At 43.0% G+C, this 21,005-nt stretch overlaps 3 protein-coding genes across 3 annotated transcripts; all 3 read left to right on the top strand.

Moving 5' to 3' along the window:
* The first annotated feature begins 434 nt into the window (after positions 1-434).
* On the top strand, positions 435-1,439 carry LOC138999743 (N-formyl peptide receptor 2-like). The gene has a single exon (XM_070401961.1). It carries the CDS (start codon positions 435-437, stop codon positions 1,437-1,439), a length of 1,005 nt encoding a protein of 334 aa, XP_070258062.1.
* Positions 1,440-9,335: 7,896 nt separating this feature from the next.
* LOC138999811 (N-formyl peptide receptor 2-like) lies at positions 9,336-10,340 on the top strand. Its single transcript, XM_070402043.1, has one exon. It carries the CDS (start codon positions 9,336-9,338, stop codon positions 10,338-10,340), a length of 1,005 nt encoding a protein of 334 aa, XP_070258144.1.
* A 9,175-nt stretch (positions 10,341-19,515) lies between these two features.
* On the top strand, positions 19,516-20,568 carry LOC138999732 (N-formyl peptide receptor 2-like). The gene has a single exon (XM_070401947.1). The coding sequence runs from the start codon at positions 19,516-19,518 to the stop codon at positions 20,566-20,568; it is 1,053 nt and encodes a 350-aa protein (XP_070258048.1).
* The last annotated feature ends 437 nt before the right edge of the window (positions 20,569-21,005 follow it).

Below are 21,005 nucleotides of genomic sequence, written 5' to 3'. Positions count from 1 at the left end.
GGACAGGAGCCTTGTGACACTCTTGGTTAAGTAATCAGCCTAATACGTGCAATGTATGTTAACCCTTTTTGGTCCAACATTGAGGCTGACTCAACAGACCAGGCGCTAGTAGCAGGTCCAATGTCAAGACTCAGGTTGACACCGCACACCGGTTCAACAATCAATCCCGTCAATTAATTTGGACCAGACTGCTTGAATTCCAAAAATAAAATTGGACCGCAAAGGGTTAATAACTATGGGAATATGGAGAAGTGTCCTTTCCCAAAGGAACAGCCAAGAGTCTGTCCAATTTTAGTGGCTAGACACAAGGTTCAGGAGAGCGGGTTTGGAAAGGAAGCTCAGTCTAATGGAAGTTGTTGGCCTGAACAGAAATGCTGTAAGATGGTGCACAGCTGACAAATTCTCGTTGTTGAAATGTTTCAGGTGTGGGCAGGATGGAAACTGGCTACACTGCTCCGGAGATCTTCTTATTGGTGACGTATGGGATCATCAGTGTCCTCGGCATCCTGGGAAATGGGCTTGTGATCTGGGTGGCTGGATTCCGGATGGCACGCACAGTCACCACCTTGTGCTACCTGAACCTGGCCTTAGCCGACTTCTTCTTCAGCGCCACTCTGCCATTCTTGATGGTTGTACTGTCTATGCGGGCAAAATGGCCTTATGGCCTGGTCCTATGCAAGTTATATAACATTATGATAGATACAAACCTGTTTGCAAGTGTCTTCCTCATTGCTTTCATTGCTCTGGACCGCTGTATTTGTGTCCTGCACCCAGTCTGGGCTCAGAACAACCGCACTCTAAGTCTGGCTAAAAAAGTGATCATTGTACCCTGGATTCTTGCTCTAATCCTTAGCTTGCCAGTTCTCATCTTCTCTACTACAGTAACAGATGAGAACGGGGATATATACTGTAGTTTCGACACTGACTTCTGGGGTGACATCGGCGAAGAAGAGAAGTTGCAGAAGCTGGTTACGTCATTAAAAATCATAGGGATCAACCGGTTTGTCATTGGCTTCACTCTACCGATGTCCATCATCGCCATCTGCTATGGGCTCATTGCAACCAAAATCCGAAATAAGAGCATGAGTAAATCCCACCATCCCTTGCGGGTCCTCACTGCTGTCGGAGCTTCCTTTTTCATTTGCTGGTTCCCTTTGCAACTGTGTCTTTTTCTGGCCACACGCTGTGCCAGAGCAGTATCTGAAGAAAAGTACAACATCATTCTTCTCCTGACATCTCTAACAAGGCCCCTGGCCTTTTTCAACAGCTGCCTCAACCCAATGCTCTACGTCTTCCTGGGGAGAGACTTCCGAAAGAGAATGATCCACTCCCTGCCTGCCATTCTGGAGAGGGCCCTGACTGAGGACTCAGCCCCAGCCACTGACACAACCACCAAATCCGCTTCTCCTCCTACAGAGGCCGAATTACAGGAGATGTGAGGTGCCTGGGATCATTTATGAGCTTTGCCTGCTCCTGTCCTGCTCCCTCTTCCAGCTGCATCTTACCTTAGGTCATACTGAGCGTTAGGGAAAATTTCCCTGGCCAGGAGACTGTAGAAAGAGACTGAGGGCCCCATTATTACACTCAGTTTCTTAAGGGAACATACATACAAGGCTCAGCTTGGGAGGCAGCAAGATGACACGGATGTCCTCCCTGCCACAGGGCAGGTGATAAGGAGTTTATAGGACAGGGAAGATGGATGGGGGTACTGGAGAATGACCCACCTCAGATAAGAAGAAAACGCCTTATATACTTGCCCAAAACACAGTGAGGGGCCATCTGAGGAACCAGCATGCCAAGGGCTTTGGGAGGGGGTGGACTGTCTTTGAGGGACTTTCTGGAAAGTGATCTCTGCTCTGGCCTGAATCTAGCTGGATCTAGCCAGACAGTCTGGCAGCGATCACATCAGTGAATAGCCTCTTCTCACATGAATCAGTCATCATGAAAAATACTTTGGTGACCCCTGATTTTGGGAAAGAAATGGACATCAGGGTATATTGCTTTTATTTTTGGTTATACCCTGGTGATCATGGGAAAGAATACAGGGATAGTAAGAGGAAGATGAATGGGAATCTGTAAAGCTTAGATGAGAGAGTATATTAAGGGAAAAACTTTAGCATTTCATCATGAAGTAAGATGTTTCCTGTAGGTTTGTTTTTATCTGTTTTTTAATCTGAAAACAAGTTTCTTATTCCTGCTTTACTAATGGATTGCTTCTTTTTGAAATCATGAATAAGTGCTGGACTATACCAAATGCATATTCAGCAGCTATTAAGATGATCATATTACTTTTATCATTTTACTTATACCATCACAAAGTATATTTCTTTTTGAATGTTAATCTACCTTTGTATTCATAGAATAACCACAGTAGGTCATGATACATTTTGTATATTTCTAATTAATCTCACTAGATGGGTTTGGAATTTCTGCATTTATGATTATGTAAAGATGGGTCTGGTCTTTTACTTTCCTCTTATATCCATGTCAGGTTTTACATCAAAAGAAAAAGCTGGGAAGTGATTCCTCCGGTACTATTCTCTGGTGTTATATTTTTAATTAATGTTAGGGAAATTCACCAGTGAAGCAAGTTGAGTCTTGGGCTTTCTTTCTGAGAAGACTTCTTAACAGACTCAATTCCTTTAATAACCATCAGATATTCAGACCATCTATTTCCTCTTCTGTCTGTTTTGGTAATCTGTGACATTCAAGGAATTTAGCCATATTTTCCAAATGGTCAAATTTATTGGTATGAAACAGTATGAAAACTGTGTTACAGTACTTGGTAGGGGTATCTTTACATAATAAGAATGTCATCTATCTGAGGGCAGGGTTTGGCCTTTATTGTTCATGAATGGACCCCAAAACCATACGTGTAGAATAGTGCCTGACATGTAATAGACACCCAAGAAGGAGTTGTATAATTAACGACTCAATAAATAACAGCATCGTCCAGGTATCAACTGAGGACCTTTAACGTCTAATTAAATGAACTCTGAATTCATCATGAATGGGGGCCTGTTTACTGAACTCTCGCTGACATTCCCAAAATTTTTACAAATCCTCAGGTGGTTTATCTTTTTATGAACACTTCAGATTTTGATTTTCTGTTTCAAATAAAGTACTCTGGCTAACTGTTGACTGATGGCTTTGAAATAAATCAATCTACAGTAGTTCACAGCCTTTTTTCTTGGTTTCTGCAACTAATCACTCACACGTTGTCATCTAATGTGTAACAGAACATCCTGATGCATTGGCAATGGTGAACTCAAAATAAATATTCAAATGCAAAAAAAAAAAAATTTGGTCTGAGTCCCTGGTTCTTACAAAGGGCATCTAAACACTTGCAATTTCCTAAATGATAGAAGTGTCTTTTATTTATTTTTTAAAAGTTTCCTGCATGCTTCTGTTAATTTTGTTTATTTATTTATTTTTGTTAATCCTCACCCGAGGGTTTTTAGAGAATGGAAGAAAGGGAGAGGGAGGGGGGGGAGGGGAGGGGGAGGGGGAGGGGGAGGGAAGGGAGAGGGAGAGGGAGAGGGAGAGGGAGAGGGAGAGGGAGAGGGAGAGGGAGAGGGGAGGGAGAGGGGAGGGAGAGGGAGGGAGAGAGAGAGAGGGAGAGGGAGGGAGGGAGAGAGAGGGAGAGAGAGAGATCAACTGGTTGCCTTCCACATGTGCTCCAACCAGGTCTAGGGATAGAGCCTGCAACTAAGGTACAGGCCCTTTGCCAGAATGGAACCTGGGACTCTTGAGTCCAAGGGCCAACGCTCTATCCATTGAGGCAACCTATCTAGGGCTAGAACTATCTTTTTATCATGAGGAGTCCCTTCGGATCACACCAGAATTTATGCTAATGAGTTATGTTAGAGTACCAAGTGATTACATTTCAGCTCAACACACTGACTTCTGGAAACAACAGCTGGGAAGGTGCAGGATATTAAGCTCCATAAAAACTCGTGAACAACAGGACTTGATGAGCTTCTAGGTAGTTGAACACATCAAGGTATTGGGAGGGTAATGCCCCAGAGAGAACTTGAAAACTATGTGCACACACATCCCCCATACCTTGCCCAATGCATCTCTTCGATTTGGCTCTTCTGAGTTGTATTCTTAATAATGAACTGCTAAACAAGTACCAGTAAATTCCTTCCTGAGTACTGTGAGTCATTCTAGCAAACCATTGTACGGGAGCAGGGGGACTATGGGGATCTCTGATTTACAGCTGGTCAGTCTTAAGTACAATTGGCGACCTGGGACTCCCAAGTGGCACCTGAAGTGGGGTAGCCTTGTAGCACTGAGCCCTTTACCTTGTAGGATCTGACTCTAATTCCAGGCAGTGTCGGGCTGAATTAGATTGTAGAACACCCAGTTCAGGTCCACAGACAATTGGAGAGTGTTTCAGTACAGAACAAACCCACACCTATGGTGTCTCCTTTCCTTCAGAGAGGAAAGGAGATGGAGTGTTGTTTGAGTGCAGAAACAAGGTTTTTTTTAAACATTAAATGTTTTTTACTGCTTGCCTCCAAATCCTCTCACATCAGTAATTGTTTCTTTCATTTCCCTGAATTTCTAAAAGAGAAAGGGCCCGGACACAAAACGCCCTTGACTCTTGATATTTAGAGCACTGAACTCCTGTCTCCCACAGCAGGTGGGAGGAGAGGGAAATATTCAGACACGAAGGCTCTAAAAAGAGTACCCCGCCTAGGCCGGTTTGGCTCAGTGCTCTATCAAGCATCAGCCTGCAGACTGAAGGTCCCAAGTTCGATTCCGATCAAGGGCACATGCCTGGGTTGCGGGCTCAATCCCCAGTAGGGGGCATGCAGGAGGAAGCTGACTAATGAATCACATCATTGATGATTTTATCTCTCTCTCCATCTCCTTTCCTCTCTGAAATTAATACATATATATTTTAAAAATAAATAAATAAAGTACCCTGACAACATATCCAGAGTGTTTTATGGAAACTGCAAGAAGATCTGGGTATCTGTCACCTGATTGGTTGAGCCCAATTGTCCCTCCCCCTTGTTCTTCATAAAAGAATCTGCTGAAGCCCTCCTGCCACAGGAAGCCAGGAACTGACCACATGAACCAGTTTCAGCTGGTGGTAAGTACCAAGCCTAGGAATTTAAAAATTGATAGGAGAGCATCTATTATGTGACAGATACCTCCTGAGTTCTAGAGCTGGACTGTCTATTAAGAATCCACTTGCCACATATGACTATTGAGTTCTTGCTAATCTGACCTGAGATGAGCTGCAGTAAAAAATGAATTCTGATATTCAAAGACTTAGTATGAAAAAGGAAGAGAAAATGTCTCATTGAAAATTCTCAGATTGGTTATGCTCAAATGATAGTCTCTGTGTGTTGAGTTAAATAAAATAAATTATTAAAACTTATTTCTTTTACTTTTAAAATATCATATTACATATGAGGCTCACAGCATGACTATAGAGATATAGCATTGAATGAATTACTATTGAATGAATCTTCTGTTGCGTGTGTACGAATGTAGAGAGTATTTTTTTAAAAAAGTAAATGAATGGACAAATAAACAAGGACAGTCCCTGGTGATACAGGCTGTTCTTGGGGTAGCTGCTTAGCACTGTGAGTCAGCCTGGACACCTCTGTGAATATAATATCTACGCTGAGATAGCAATATTCAGAAAGTGCCAGATGTGGGAAGCTTAAAAGGAGGGGCATAGTAGGCAAAAGGAACAGAGGCTGAAAAAGCCCTGAGATGGCAATGAATTTGGCACATTCAAGAAATCAAAGGAATTCTGTGTGGATTCATCACAGGGTGTAAGACAACAGTGGATATAAGAATTCTGAAGGGTACATGGTGCAGTTTCAAGAGGGCTTGGTGAGCTTGAGTTCGGAGTTTGGAAGCCATTGGAGGGTGTTGAGCAGAATAATGTCATGGTATGATCTGTGTTTCTAAGAGATCCTTTGGCTTATGTCTAGAGGATGGATTTGGGTGGGGACCGCATGAGAAGCAAGAACAAGCAATTGGGAAGGTTAGTGCAGATCTGCAGCCAGATAAGAGACACGGACAAGAGTTATGATGAGAGAAACCATTCCACATTGGACTCAGGTATTTTGTAGAGGGACTTGATTGACTTGGATGGGATGGTCATGGAAAGGGGGTGCAAGGATGTGTTAGATTTGGAGATGGAACAATTGAGTACTTAAATTCCAAACAGACACAGAATATTGAGAGGGGTAGATTTGGGAGGAATCAAGGAATTTTGGTTTATCCGAGGCAACCTTGGGATTGGGAGGAGAAAAGGCTAGTAAATAAGACTGAGGTGAAGTGGCCTATTGAGCTACAAACACAACCAAGATTGTGTTGCGTGTACATTTTATCATCAACTGGCCTAAGAAGGAGGAAGTGGTTTATGGGTCCCATGTAACTGAGATATCAGATAGGAACTGAGAAGGCACCACTGGAGGAGTGACATGGAGGCTGGGGGCATCCTTAAGGGGAGCACAGTCTGTGAGTGTTCAGGACCAAGTCAATTCGCAGTGAGTTTAGGAGTAAAGCTGAGGTGACAGTGGAGACACTCTGCCTTCTAGTGTTTGGCTGTGAATACTCTTCACCGAGAGAATTTACTTGAGAGAACATAGGCTGGAGCTGAAAAGGAGCATGGGCCAAGGGCAGTTGCTTTGTGAAGGGAGGCGATATGATCCTGTTTGTGTGATGGAATGAGACAGTAGAAAGAAAATCTTGAGGATGTTTTGGCTGAAAAAAAAGGTGACACTGCAGAAGGGGGATTGTTGAGAAGGTGAGAGACATGGGGAGATCCAGAGCAAACATGAAAGGGGAATGAACAAGAACTCTCTTCACTACACAGGTGCAGATAGATAGGGGGGTTTGCTTGAGACAAGGCTAAACAGTTCACAAACAACTATTACCATTTACTCATTAAAATATGAGGCAAGGGCATCTGCTTAGAGCAGGAATGGGGAGGAGTTTAAGAAGTTTAAAGAGAGCCAGGCCAGGGTGGTTCAGTGGTTGAGCATTGACCCATGAACCAAGAGGTCACCGCTTCCATTCCCTGTCAGGGACATGCCCAGATTTCTAGCTAGATCCCCAGTTCAGGGCATGCGGGAGGCAGCCAGTCAAGGTTTGTCTCTCATTCATGTTTCTCTCTATCCCTCTTCCATACCCTCTCTCTAAAATCAATAAAAACATATTTTAAAAAAATAAGTTTGAGAAAAGAGAAGTACTGAAACCATGGAAATGCAAACATGATAGAGTAAAATAACATGGGCCTGCTGATTTTCCATGTGAAATCTGCGTTCATCAATTCAGGGGTGCCCCTTCACAACTGTGACACTGGGCAGGTCACTTCCTCTGCCAGGACCATGGATGATGATACCAACCCAAAAGCAAGGATGTTGTCATTGGAGTTGAAATATTATACTGTAAATGGCACCCTTTATGAGTCCCCGAATAGCAGCCAGTATAATCCATCTGAGTACCATCTGGAACACAGATTCTCCCCCACCCTGCATTGAGCGAGTGGGCCCATAACTGCACAACTTTACCTCATTGGCTTTTTCCCACCTTTCATTGCACAATCATCCTTCCTTGTTGTGTCAACAATTATAATGATCCCCACTTAATATAATACATGGTTTCTAATAAGAACCCCACAAATATTAACTGAACCTATTAGTCTCATATTCCCTATGCCAAAGCTCTACCATGAGTAAAAATTCCTTGTATCTCAAACAGAGAAGAGCTCCATATCAGACAATGGAAAGCAAAGGGTTGAATGTAAAGAAGGGCCCCTTCACTGACCACCACCACCACAGACTCCACAGGATGCAACATGTTAAAATATATTACCAGTAATTGTTTAAGATCCTCTTCAGCTATAAACTCAAACCACACTCTAAAACTTTAAAGACGAATCAATCAATAGGTCAAGAATTCTCACAAGGGAGGAACAGGAGCTGGGAGTCTCTGAGAACCTGGGGCTGGCAGAGGTTGCAGAGTCTGCCAGCATCTATGCATTGAGTCATGGGTGGAAGAGTTGTGACCATACTCACTCTGAGTCTAGTGCTCCCTCACTGTGCCCAAGATGCCTCCCATTGATTTTCTGTTGTTTATACATCCTCAGCTCAGGATTCTGCTGAGGGACAAGAATCTTGTAACACTCTTGGCTAAGTAATTAGCCTAATAGGTGGAATGTATGTTAATTATTATGGGAATACTAGAGGCCCGGTGCACAGATTTGTGTACCAGTGGGATCCCACAGCCTGGCTTGCAGTGATCAGGCCAAACCCAGCTCTCTGACATCCTGTGAGGGGTCCTGGATTGTGAGAGGGCAGTTCTCAAACGATGCACTCCAGAATCAAGCTCCCTCCTCTATGGTTCCAGGTCCATCACCCAAGAACCGCAGCTGCCAAGTCACTGCAGCTTGGCAGCTCCTGCATTGACTGTCTGCCCCTGGTAGTCAGTGCACATCATAGCTACTGGTCGGACGGCTGGATGGTCGCTTAGGCTTTTATATACATAGACTAGAGACCATGTGCACGAAATTTGTGCACTTAGGGGAGTCCCTTAGCCTGACCTGCACCCTCTAGCAGTCCAAGAGCCCTTGGGGGATGTCCGACTGATGGCTTGGGCCCATTCCCCATGGGGAGCAGGCCTAAGCTTTCAGTCAGACATCCTTAGCGCTGCTGCAGAGCCAGGAGAGGCTCCTGCAACCGCTGCTGAGCTAGCCAGCCATGTGCCCATCTTCTGGCTGAGTGGTGCTCCCCTGTAGGAGTGCACTGACCACCAGGGGGCAGCTCCTGCATTGAGCGTCTGGCCCCTGGTGGTCAATGTGCATCACAACAAACGGTCGTTCTGCCGAAACCGGTTTGGCTCAGTGGATAGAGCGTCAGCCTGCGGACTGAAAGGTCCCAGGTTCGATTCCGGTCAAGGGCATGTACCTGGGTTGCGGGCACATCCCCAGTGGGAGTGTGCAGGAGGCAGCTGGTCGATGTTTCTCTCTCATCGATGTTTCTAACTCTCTATCTCTCTCCCTTCCTCTCTGTAAAAAATCAATAAAATATATTAAAAACAAAAAAAACAAACAAAAAAACAAACGGTTGTTCTGCCGTTTAGTCAATTTGCATATTAGCTTTTATTATATAGGATAGAGAAGTGTCCTTTCCCACAGGAACAGCCAAGAGTCTGTCCAATTTTAGTGACTAGCCACAAGGTTCAGGAGAGAAGGTTTGGAGAGGAAGCTCTAGTGGAAGTTGTTGGCCTGAACAGAAATGCTGTAAGATGGTGCACAGCTGACAAATTCCCATTGTTGAGATGTTTCAGGTGTGGGCAGGATGGAAACTGGCTACACTGCTCCAGAGATCTTCACATTGGTGATGCAAGGGATCACCTGTGTCCTCGGCATCATGGGCAATGCGCTTGTCATCTGGGTGGCTGGATTCCGGATGGCACGCACAGTCACCACCTTGTGCTACCTGAACCTGGCCTTAGCCGACTTCTTCTTCAGCGCCATTCTGCCATTCTTCATGGTTGTAAATGCCATGAGAGGACAATGGCCTTATGGCTGTTTCCTATGCAAGTTATTTCACATTATGGGTGACACAAACCTTTTTGCAAGTGTCTTCCTCATTGCTTTCATTGCTCTGGACCGCTGTATTTGTGTCCTGCATCCGGTCTGGGCCCAGAACAACCGCACTCTAAGTCTGGCTAAAAAAGTGATCATTGTACCCTGGATTCTTGCTCTACTCCTCAGCTTGCCAGTTCTTATCTTCTTTACTACACTAAGGGATGAGAACGGGGATATATACTGTGATTTCAACATTGACTTCTGGGGTGACATCGGTAAAGAAGAGAAGTTGCAGAGGTACTTTACCTCAGAAGCAATCATAGGGATCATCCGGTTTGTCATTGGCTTCACTCTACCGATGTCCATCATCGCCATCTGCTATATGCTCATTGCAGCCAAAATCCGAAACAAGAGCATGAGTAAGTCCCACCATCCCTTGCGGGTCCTCACTGCTGTCGGAGCTTCCTTTTTCATTTGCTGGTTCCCTTTCCAACTGTGTCTTCTTCTGAATAAACTCTGTGCCAGAGCAGTACATGAAGGAAAGTACGACATCATTCATCTCCTAGTATATTTAACAAGCACCCTGGCCTTTTTCAACAGCTGCCTCAACCCAATGCTCTACGTCTTCCTGGGGAGAGACTTCCGAACGACGCTGATCCACTCCCTGCCTGCCAGTCTGGAGAGGGCCCTGACTGAGGACTCAGCCCCAGCCACTGACACAACCACCAAATCGGCTTCACCTCCTACAGAGGCCGAATTACAGGAGATGTGAGGTGCCTGGGATCATTTATGAGCTTTGCCTGCTCCTGTCCTGCTCCCTCTTTCAGCTGCATCTTACCTTAGGTCATACTGAGCGTTAGGTAAAATTTCCCTGGCCAGGAGACTGTAGAAAGAGACTGAGGGCCCCATTATTACACTCAGAGTTTCTTGGGAGGCAGCAAGATGACACGGATGTCCTCCCTGCCACAGGGCAGGTGATAAGGAGTTTATAGGACAGGGAAGATGGGTACTGGAGAATGACCCACCTCAGATAAGGAAAAACTGCCTTACAGACTTGCCTAGGGCACTCCCAGGGCCAGTCCCAGAAACCAGCCTGCGGGCGGGGGGGGGGGGGGGGGGGGGGCGGTGTTGGGAGGGGTTGGACTGTCTCTGAGGGGGTTTCTGGGAAGCAATTTCTGTTCTGGCCTGAATGCAGCTACACAATCTGGCAGTGGTAACATCAATGAATAGTCTCTTCTCCACACTGAAACATTCATCATGAAAAATACTTTGGTGCCCCCTGATTTGGAGATAAGAAATGGACATCCGGGTATTATTGCTCTCATTTTTCATTTTGGCACCTCAGCCTATACCCAGGGTCAGTGGAGGTGGGAAAGAGTACAGGGATGAGAAGAAGAGTGATGGGGAGTCTGTAAAGCTAGATGAGAAAGTGTATTAAAGGGAAAACTTTGGTATTTCACCATGAAGTAAGATGTTTCCTGTAGATTGTTTTTATCTATTTTTTATCTGACCACAGAAGTTTCCTATTCCTAATTTACTAACCGTTTTCTTCTTTTCTTAATCATAAATTACTACTGGATTGTATCAAATGCATGTTCTGCAGCTATTAAGATGATCATATTATTTTTATTATTTTACTTACACCATCAAAAACTATATTCATTTTATATTCATTGTTAAACTACCTTTGAATTCATAGAATAACCACACTTGGTCATTATATACTATATATATATATACTGTATTTATATATACTATATTTATATATACAGTATATATATACTGTATATATATATACTTTATGTATACATTATATACTTTATATATTTCCAAACCACTCTAGGTTGGTTTGGAATTTCTGCATTTATATTTATATGTAAAGATGCACATGTTTTTTTACTTTCCACTTATATCCATGTCAGGTTTTACATCCCATGATGTAAAAAGAGCTAGGAAGTGATTCATCCAATACTATTCTCTGGTGTTATATCTTTTATAAATGTTTAGAGAAATTCACCAGTGAACCCAAGTGGATATTGAGTTTTCTTTACAAGAAGACTTCTAACAGGTTCAATTTCTTTAATAATTATAGGATTATTCAGACTTTCTATTTCCTCTTCTGTCTGTTTTGGTAACCTATGACATTCAAGGAATTTAGTCATTTTTTTTCCAAATAGCCAAATTTATTGGTATGAAACAGTATGAAAACTGTGTTACAGTACTTGGTAGGGGTATCTTTTTTTTTTTTTAAATATATTTTATTGATTTCCCACAGAGAGGAAGGGAGAGGGACAGAGAGCCAGAAACATCGATGAGAACCGCCTCCTGCACATCTCCCACTGGGGATGTGTCCGCAACCCAGGTACATGCCCCCAACCGGAATCGAACCTGGGACCCTTCAGTCCGCAGGCCGACGCTCCATTCACTGAGCCAAACCGGTTTCGGCAGGGGTATCTTTACATAATAAGAATGTCATCTATCTGAGGGCAGGGTTTGGCCTTTATTGTTCATGAATGGACCCCAAAACCATATGTGTAAAATAGTGCCTGACATGTGATAGATACCCAAAGAGTTATGTAATTAATGACTCAATGAATAATAGCATCATCCAGGTATCAACTGCAGACCTTTAATGTCTAATTAAAATGAATTCTGAATTCATCATGAATGGGGGACTGTTTACTGAATTCTCACTGCCATTCCCAAAATTTTTACAAATCCTCAAGTGGCTTATCTTTTTATGAACACCTCAGATTTTGATTTTCTGTTTCTAATAAAGTACTCTGGCTAACTGTTGACTGATGGCTTTGCTTTGAAATAAATCAATCTACAGTAGTTCACAGCCTTTTTTCTTGGTTTCTGCAACTAATCACTCACACATTGTCATCTAATGTGTAACAGAACATCCTGATGCGTTGGCCAAAGATAAACTCAAAATACAGATTCAAGTGCAAAAAAATATTTGGTCTTTGTCCCTGGTCCTTGCCATCGGGCATCTAAACACTTGCAATTTTCTGAATGACATGTGTCTTTTTATCATGAGGCGTCCCTTTAGATCACACCAAATTTATGTTAATGAGGTGAGTGAGGATCTCCCTAGGTAGCCTCAGTGGGATCAAGCCATTAAAGCTTCCAAAATTTCAGATCAACACACTGACATCTGGAAACAGTAGTTGGGAAGGCGCAGGATATTAAGCTCCATAAAACTCTTGAACAATTAGAGTTGATGAGCTTCTGGGTTGCTGCACTACAAGGTATTGGGAGGGTGATGCCCCCAGGAGAACATGAAAACTCTGTGCACACACATGCCCCATACCTTGCCCGATGCATCTCTTTGATTTGGCTGTTCTGGAGTTGTACTCTTTTTTTTTTTTTTTAATATATTTTATTGATTTTTTACAGAGAGGAAGGGAGAGAGATAGAGAGTTAGAAATATCGATGAGAGAGAAACATCGATCAGCTGCCTCCTGCACATCTCCTACTGGGGATGTGCCCGCAACCCAGGTACATGCCCTTGACCGGAATCAAACCTGGGACCTTTCAGTCCGCAGGCCGACGCTCTATCCACTGAGCCAAACTGGTTTTGACTGGAGTTGTAGTCTTAATAATGAATACAACATAATGTTGTGTTCATTATTTTTGTTTGTTGTATGTTTACTTATGCTAAACATAAGTAAATTCCTTCCTGAGTTCTGTGAGTCATTCTAGCAAATAATTGTACCTGAGGAGGGGACTGTGGGGACCTCTGATTTACAGCTGGTCAGTCTTAAGCACAATTGGCAACCTGGGACTCCCAAGTGGCACCTGAAGTGGGGTAGCCTTATAGCACTGAGTCCTTTACCTTATAGGATCTGGCCCTAATTCCAGACAGTGTCAGACTGAATTAGATTATAGAACACCCAGGTCAGATCCACAGAGAATTGGAGAATGTTTCAGTACAGAACAAACCCACACCTATGGTGTCTGAAGTGTTGTTTGAGTGCAGAAATAAGGTTTTTTTTAAACCAATAACTGTATTTTATTGCTTGCCTCCAATTCCTCTCACATCAGCAATTATTTCTTTCATCTCCTTGAATCTCTGGAAGAGAAAGGGCCTGAACACAAAACATCCTTGACCCTTGATATTTAAGAATAAGCTGACAACATATCCAGAGTGTTTTATGGAAATTGCAAGAAGCTCTGAGTTCCTGTCACATGACTGATTGAGCCCCATTGTCCTTCCCCCTTGTCCTTCAATAAAGCATCTGCTTGAAGCCCTCCTCCCTGAGTTACTCCACAGGAAGACAGGAACTGGCCACAGGAACCGGTCGCTGCTCGTGGTAAGTTCCAAGCCTGAGAATTTAAAAATTGTTATGAGAGTATCTATTATGTGGCAGATACCTCCTGAGCTCTAGAGCTGGACTGTCCAATAAGAATCCACTTGCCACAGATGACTATTGAGTTCTTGCTAGTCTGACCTGAGATGAGTGTAGTAAAAAATGAATTTCATATATTCAAAAACTTAATATAAAAGAGGAAGAGAAAATATCTCATTGAAAATTCTCAGATTGGTTATGCTGAAATGATAGTCTCTATGTGTTGAGTTAAAAATATATATTATTAAAATTTATTCTGTTTACTTTAACAAAATTGAAAGTCACAGATGAGGCTCACAACTCTGGTTCTATTGGACAACATAAATATAGGGATATAGCATTGAATGAAATATGTAGTCTTCTATAGCATATGTACTAATGTGCAGGGTATTTTGAATAAAAAACAAATGAATGGACAAATAAACTAGGACAGTCCCTGATGATATTGGTTGTTCCTGGAATAGCTGCTTTGCACTGTGCATCAGGCGGGATCTCTCTGAGAATATAATATCTAAGCTGAGATAGCAATATTCAGAAAGAGCCAGATGCGAGAAGCTTGAATAGAAGAGAAAAGTAGGCAGAAGGACGAGAGGATGCAAAAGTCCTGATATGGCAATAAGCGTGGCATGTTCAAGAAATCAAAGGAATTCAGTGTGGATCCATAACACTGTCTGAGAGGATAGTAGGTATGTGAGGAATACACAGCCCAGATCTAGGAGAACTTGATAAGCTCGAGTTAGGAGTTTGGAAGCCATTGGAGGGTGTTGAAAAGAATAATGTCATGGTATGATTTGTGTTTATAAAATATCATTTGGCTTTTATGTAGAGAGAGAATGGATTGGGTGTGGGGGACGCAGCATCAGAGGCAAGAACAAGGTATTTGGAAGGTCTGTTCAAATATGCAACCAGACAAGGTCTATGGACAAAAGTGAATGGTGATAAAAATTGTTCCAGTTACTTAGTAGACAGAATTGATTGACTTGGATGGGATGGTCATGGAAAGGGGATTCAAGGATGTGTCAGATTTACTGGTAGAGATTTAACAATTGAGTGCTTAAGTTCCAAATAAACAGAATATTGAGAGGGACAGATTTGGGAGGATGGAAGAATTAAGACTTTGATCTAGGCAATGTGAGGTTTGGAAGGAGAAAAAGCTAATAAATTGACCCTAGCCGGTTTGGCTCAGTGGATAGAGAATTGGCCTGCAGACTGAAGGGTCCCGGGTTCGATTCCAGTCAACAGCACAAGCCTGGGTTGTGGGCTCGATCCTCAGTAGGGGGCGTGCAGGTGGCAGCCGATCAATGATTTTCTCTCATCATTGATGGTTCTATTTTTGTCTCCCCTCTTCCTTCCTCTTTGAAATCAATAAAAAATGTTAAAAAATAAAGCTAGTAAAGTGGTCTGAGATGAGGTGGTCTATAAAGACAACCAAGAGTTTGTTGTATGTACATTTTATCATCTAAAGCAGCGGTTCTCAACCTGTGGGTCTCAACCCCTGAAAATATATCCTGCATATCAGATATTTACATTACAATTCATAACAGTAGCAAAATTACAGTTATGAAGTAGCAACGAAAATAATTTTATGGTTGGGGTCACCACAACATGAGGAACTGTATTAAAGGATCACGGCATTAGGAAGGTTGAGAACCACTGATTATTCTAAAGGCATATGGAAATGTGGTTTAAGAAGGAGGAAAGGATTTATGGCATCCTACATCACTGAGATATCAGGGTAAGAACTGAGAAGGCACCACTGGAGTGGTGACATGGAGGCCACAGGCCTTCTTACGGGGAGCACAGTCTATGGAGTGCTCAGGACCTAAGTCAGTTCTCAGAAGTTTAGGAGAAAAGCTGAGGTGACAAACTTCACTGAAAGAATTTTCTTGAGAGCACAGGGCTAAAGCCGGAAGGAACATGGGTCAAGGTCGGTTGCTTTGTGAAGGAAGGGGATATATGATCATGTTTGTGGCATAGAATGATTTAGTAGAAAGAAAATCCTGGGGATGTTTTGGCAGAAAAGAATAGTGATACTGCTGGAGAGTAATTTTTGGAAAGGTGAGACAGCGAGAGGGATCCAGAGCAAACTTGAAGAGGGAATGAACGAGAACTCTTGATTTACTCACTGTATGAACTGGAATGAATAAGAACTCTATTCACTAAAACAGATGCGGGTAAATTACAGGGTTTGCTTGAAAGAAGGCTAAAAAGTTCATAAATAATTACTAGCATAGTCTCATTAAAATATGAGGCAAGGGCATCAGGTGAGAGCGGGAATTGAGAAAACGTTAAGAAGTTTTAGGAGAGCCAAAACAGGTTTGGCTCAGTGGATAGAGCGTCGGCCTGCGGACTGAAAGGTCCCGGGTTCGATTCCGGTCAAGAGCATGTACCTTGGTTGCGGGCACATCCAAAGTAGGAGATGTGCAGGAGGCAGCTGATCGATGTTTCTCTCTCATCGATGTTTCTAACTCTCTATCTCTCTCCCTTCCTCTCTGTAAAAAAAAAAAAGTCAATAAAATATATTTTAAAAAAAAAAGAAGTTTTAGGAGAAAGCAGAACTGAAACAATTATTTCAAAGCATGAAAATGAGAACATGATGAAGAAACAGTAAACTAATAGGAAATTTCTGAAATCTGTGGTCATAAATCCAGTTACCCTTAATAATTTAGACACTGGGCAGGTCACTTCCTCTGCCAGGACCATGGATGGATGATATTTATCAAAAGCAAGGATGGCTTCACAAGAGTTGATAAACTGTACTGTGAAGGACACCTTTTATGAGTCACCAAATAGCAGCCATCATAATCCATCCGTGCACCGTCTGTGGAACACAGGCTCTCCTCCACCCTTATTGAGTGGGCTCATAATTTCACAACTTTACCTCAATGACCTTTCTCCACCTGCCATTGCACAATCATCCTTCCCTGTTGTATCCGCATATTTTAAACCAATCTTTTAGACATTATTGAGTACATTCTAGCTCCTGAATGAGCTGTGAGGTGCTGAGTGGGTGGGTAGAAAGAAAATGACCCTGTTTAAGGAATATGAGGTGGGAGTAAGTTAAGAGCACATTTCTGGTGGAAGCCATCTGCCTGAGCTCAAACGCGGGCTCTACTTCTTTCTAAATGGAAGTTTCAAACAATTAATGTAACCAGTTTAAGACTTCACTTCCTCATCTGTACAATGGTTATACTAATTACAGCCACTATGATTCCATATTTACAAAGTCGCAAAATATTCTTGGTGCTTTAAACATATTCATGCATGTAATCCTCAAAAGCCATGAGAGTTGTGGTGAGAGTTAAAAGAGGAGCTCTTGGCACGTGAAAATGTCATAAGTAGTCATTACGGTTATTATGAGCATTGTTCTTGACCTGAATTTGAGCTTCCACAATGTATAAACCAGGACTGAATCTCAGGACACAGGACAGAGGCTGGTGAGCACCAAGAGTTCCCATATGTTAAAGGCAGTCGGTTCAGCCTAAAATATTTCCATGTCTATTCTCATCTAATCTTCACCTACAAACCACACTAACCACAAAATCACATCATTCTGTAAGGAGGAAACAGACCTTCAAAGCAGGTGTCAGAGAGGAGATTAGAATACAGATTGACTTAAGTCCTGAGCCCAGCACTACACTATAACACTGACTCTCAACTGGGGTGACTTTCCCCCAGGGGACATTTCACAGTGTCTGCAGAGACTTTTGGTTGTCACAACAGAAGGATGCTGCTAATGGCATCTATTCGATAATATGTAGTAATATCTAGAGGCCAGGGATGCGGCTAAACAGCCTACAATGTACAGGACAGTCCGCCACAACAAAGAATTATCCAGTCCCAAATGTTAGTGTTGCCAAGGTTGAGAAACCCTGCACTCCATTAAGCAATATCCCATAGAAGATTCGGTAAAAGTGATGAGTGAAGACAAAAGAAGGAAAGAAGAATGAACACGGAGGATTGAGGCAAATTGTCATGCTAGGTTATGGTCATCTCCAGGTAATCTTGGGAAGATCCTTAAAAGGCAGTATTTACAGAGGAAAAGGCCGTGGCTCTGGAATTGGTTCAAATCTGTTTTTCAAAGCTTGTTGTATACTGACTGGCTGGGCTCGTGATGGTGAACAAACTGCTGAAACCCTTGGGACACAGTTTCCCCTTGGGGAAGAGGGCTCAAAATGGATGTCGTGCAATATTATTACAAGTATGAAATGTACATAGGCACCCCCAAAATTGAGAGACATCTTCCCTGAAAAGTTTTCAAAATTGGGTTTGGTTAGCAAAGAAAAATGGGGGAACAGATGTTGGAACAGAATCCAGCAATGTCTGTCACAGCTGTGTAGTGAAGGAAGGACTTGAAGACAGATCAAGTCCTTCCTCTAGCCCTTGCCTGCTAAGTGACTTCCACAGGTCTTCTAATTCCTCGGAATATCAATTTATTCTTATGAAAACTAGAAACCATGGACGATATAGAGTTGATGAAGATCAAACTAGATCCCTACATAGGTAACTAGATCACCACTAAATATAATGCCTGGTCTCTAATAAAACCCCCACAAATATTAACTAAATTTATTAATCTCATATTCTTTATGTCACAGACACTAAAGCTATACAGTGGGTGAAAATTCTTTGCATCCCAAATGGAGAAGAGCTGCATATCAAACAGACAATAAAAAACAGAGGGTTGAATACAGAGCAGGGCCCCCTTCTCTGAGCTCTTCTAGCACAGAAGCCACAGGATGTAACATATTACTACATATTACCAGTAACTATTCAAGATCCTCTTCGACTATAAACTCAAACCACACTCTAAGACTAACAACATATTCACCAATGCAATACTCAAGAGCAGTGGTTCTCAACCTTCCTAATGCTGCGACCCTTTAATACAGTTCCTCATGTTGTGGTAACCCCCAATTTCATTGTTACAAATTGAATATAATTAAAGCATAGTGAGTAATCACAAAAACAATATGTAATTATATATGTATTTTCCGATGGTCTTAGGCGACCCCTGTGAAAGGGTCATTGGAACCCCAAAGGGGTCGTGACCCACAGGTTGAGAACCGTTGCTCAAGAGCCAAGTGAGGGGAGTTGTGGTGAGACGAACACCATATTAGGTCAAAGTTTCTCACAGGAAAAGGAATAGAAGCAGGGAGTCAGTGAGAACCTGGGGCTGGAAGAGGATGCTGAGCTTGCCAGCATCTATGCATTGAGTCATGGGTGGAAGAGTTGTGACCATACTCACTCTGAGTCTAGTGCTTCCTCGCTGTGCTGAAGATGCCTTCTATCAATTTTCTATTGTTTATACACCCTCAGCTCAGGATTCTGCTGATGGACAGGAGCCTTATAACACTCTTAGTTAAGTAATCAGCCTAACTGGTAGAATGCATACTAGTAATTATGGAAATATGGAGAACTGTCCTTTCCCAAAGGAACAGCCAAGAGTCTGTCAAATTTATAGTGACTAGCCACAAGGTTCAGTAGAGTGGGTACCTGTTTGGAGAGGAAGCTATAGTGAAAGTTGATGTTGGTCTGATGTTTTCACAGCTGATAAATTCCCACTGTTGAAATGTTTCAGGTGCGGGCAAGATGGAAGCCAACTTCTCCATCTCTCTGAATAGATCTGGTGAGATGCTCCATGAGTCTACCAGCTATACTGTTCTGCAGATTATCTCATTGGTGATTCAAGGGATCACCTTTGTTCTCGGCATCCTGGGCAATGGGCTTGTGATCTGGGTGGCTGGATTCCGGATGGCACGCACAGTCACCACCTTGTGTTACCTGAACCTGGCCTTAGCTGATTTCTCTTTCCTGGCCACTCTACCATTCCTCATGGTGACAAGTATCATGAAAGAACAATGGCCTTTTGGCTGGTTCCTATGCAAGTTAATTTACATTGTAGTGGACATTAACTTGTTTGGAAGTGTCTTCCTCATTGCTTTCATTGCTCTGGATCGCTGTATTTGCGTCCTGCACCCAGTTTGGGCCCAGAACCACCGCACTGTAACTCTGGCTACAAAACTGATCATTGTACCCTGGATTCTTGCACTAGTTCTTACCTCGCAAATTTTCATCTTCCAGACTACAGTAAATGTCAGTGGGAATGTGTACTGTTCTTTCAACTTTGCGCACTGGGCTGACACCCCTCAAAAGTTGCTGAAGGTGATCTTAACCGTGCTGACAGCTAGAGGGGTCGTCCGGTTTGTCATTGGCTTCACTATGCCAATGTCCATCGTCGCTATCTGCTACGGGCTCATTGCTGTCAAGCTCTCTAAAAAACGTATGCTTAATTCCAGCCGTTCCTTAAGGGTTCTCACTGCTGTTGTGGCTTCCTTCTTTGTTTGTTGGTTCCCCTTTCAACTGGCTGCCCTTCTGCACACAGTTTGGCTCAGAGAGATATTGTTCCGGAATGAGTACAAAGTCCTTGGTATCCTGCTTAACCCAGTGAGATCCTTGGCCTTCTTCAACAGCTGCCTCAACCCAATGCTCTATGTCTTCATTGGCCAAGACTTCCGAAAGACACTGATCCACTCTCTGCCTGCCAGCCTGGAGAGGGCCCTGACCGAGGACTCAGCCCCAGCCAGTGATACAACAACCAAATCTGCTTCACCTCCTGCAGAGGCTGAGTTACAGGCAATGTGAGGAGGCAGGGGGACATTTTCAAGCTCTGCCTGTTCCTACCCTGATCCCGGTTCCAGCTTCATATTACCTTGGGCCACAATGAGCCACTCATCATGACAACTACTTTGGTGCCCTCAGAATGGTCGGAAGAAATGGACTTACGGGTATTATTTCTGTCATTTTTGGCTTTGGCACCACAGCATATACCCTGGGGTTAGTGGAGGTGGTAAAGATTACAAGGGTAGAGAAGAGAAAGAGTGATGGGGAATCTATAAAGCTTACATGAGAGAGTATATTAAGGGGACAACTTTGGTACTTCACCATTTAGTAAGATATTTGCTATGGCTGTTTTGTAAGCATTTCTTATCAGACTACAGAATTCTTTTTCTATACTCAGCTTATAAGAGTGAATCCTTTTTAAATCATGAATCGCTACTGCATTGTATCAAATGCATTTC

This window comes from Myotis yumanensis, unplaced genomic scaffold (genome assembly GCF_028538775.1).
Source record: "Myotis yumanensis isolate MYYU_CA2020_CCGP unplaced genomic scaffold, mMyoYum1.0.hap1 SCAF_23, whole genome shotgun sequence".
Lineage (NCBI taxonomy): Eukaryota > Metazoa > Chordata > Mammalia > Chiroptera > Vespertilionidae > Myotis > Myotis yumanensis.
Note: the sequence above shows the minus strand (reverse complement) of the source record. Positions and strands in the feature narration are given on the sequence as shown.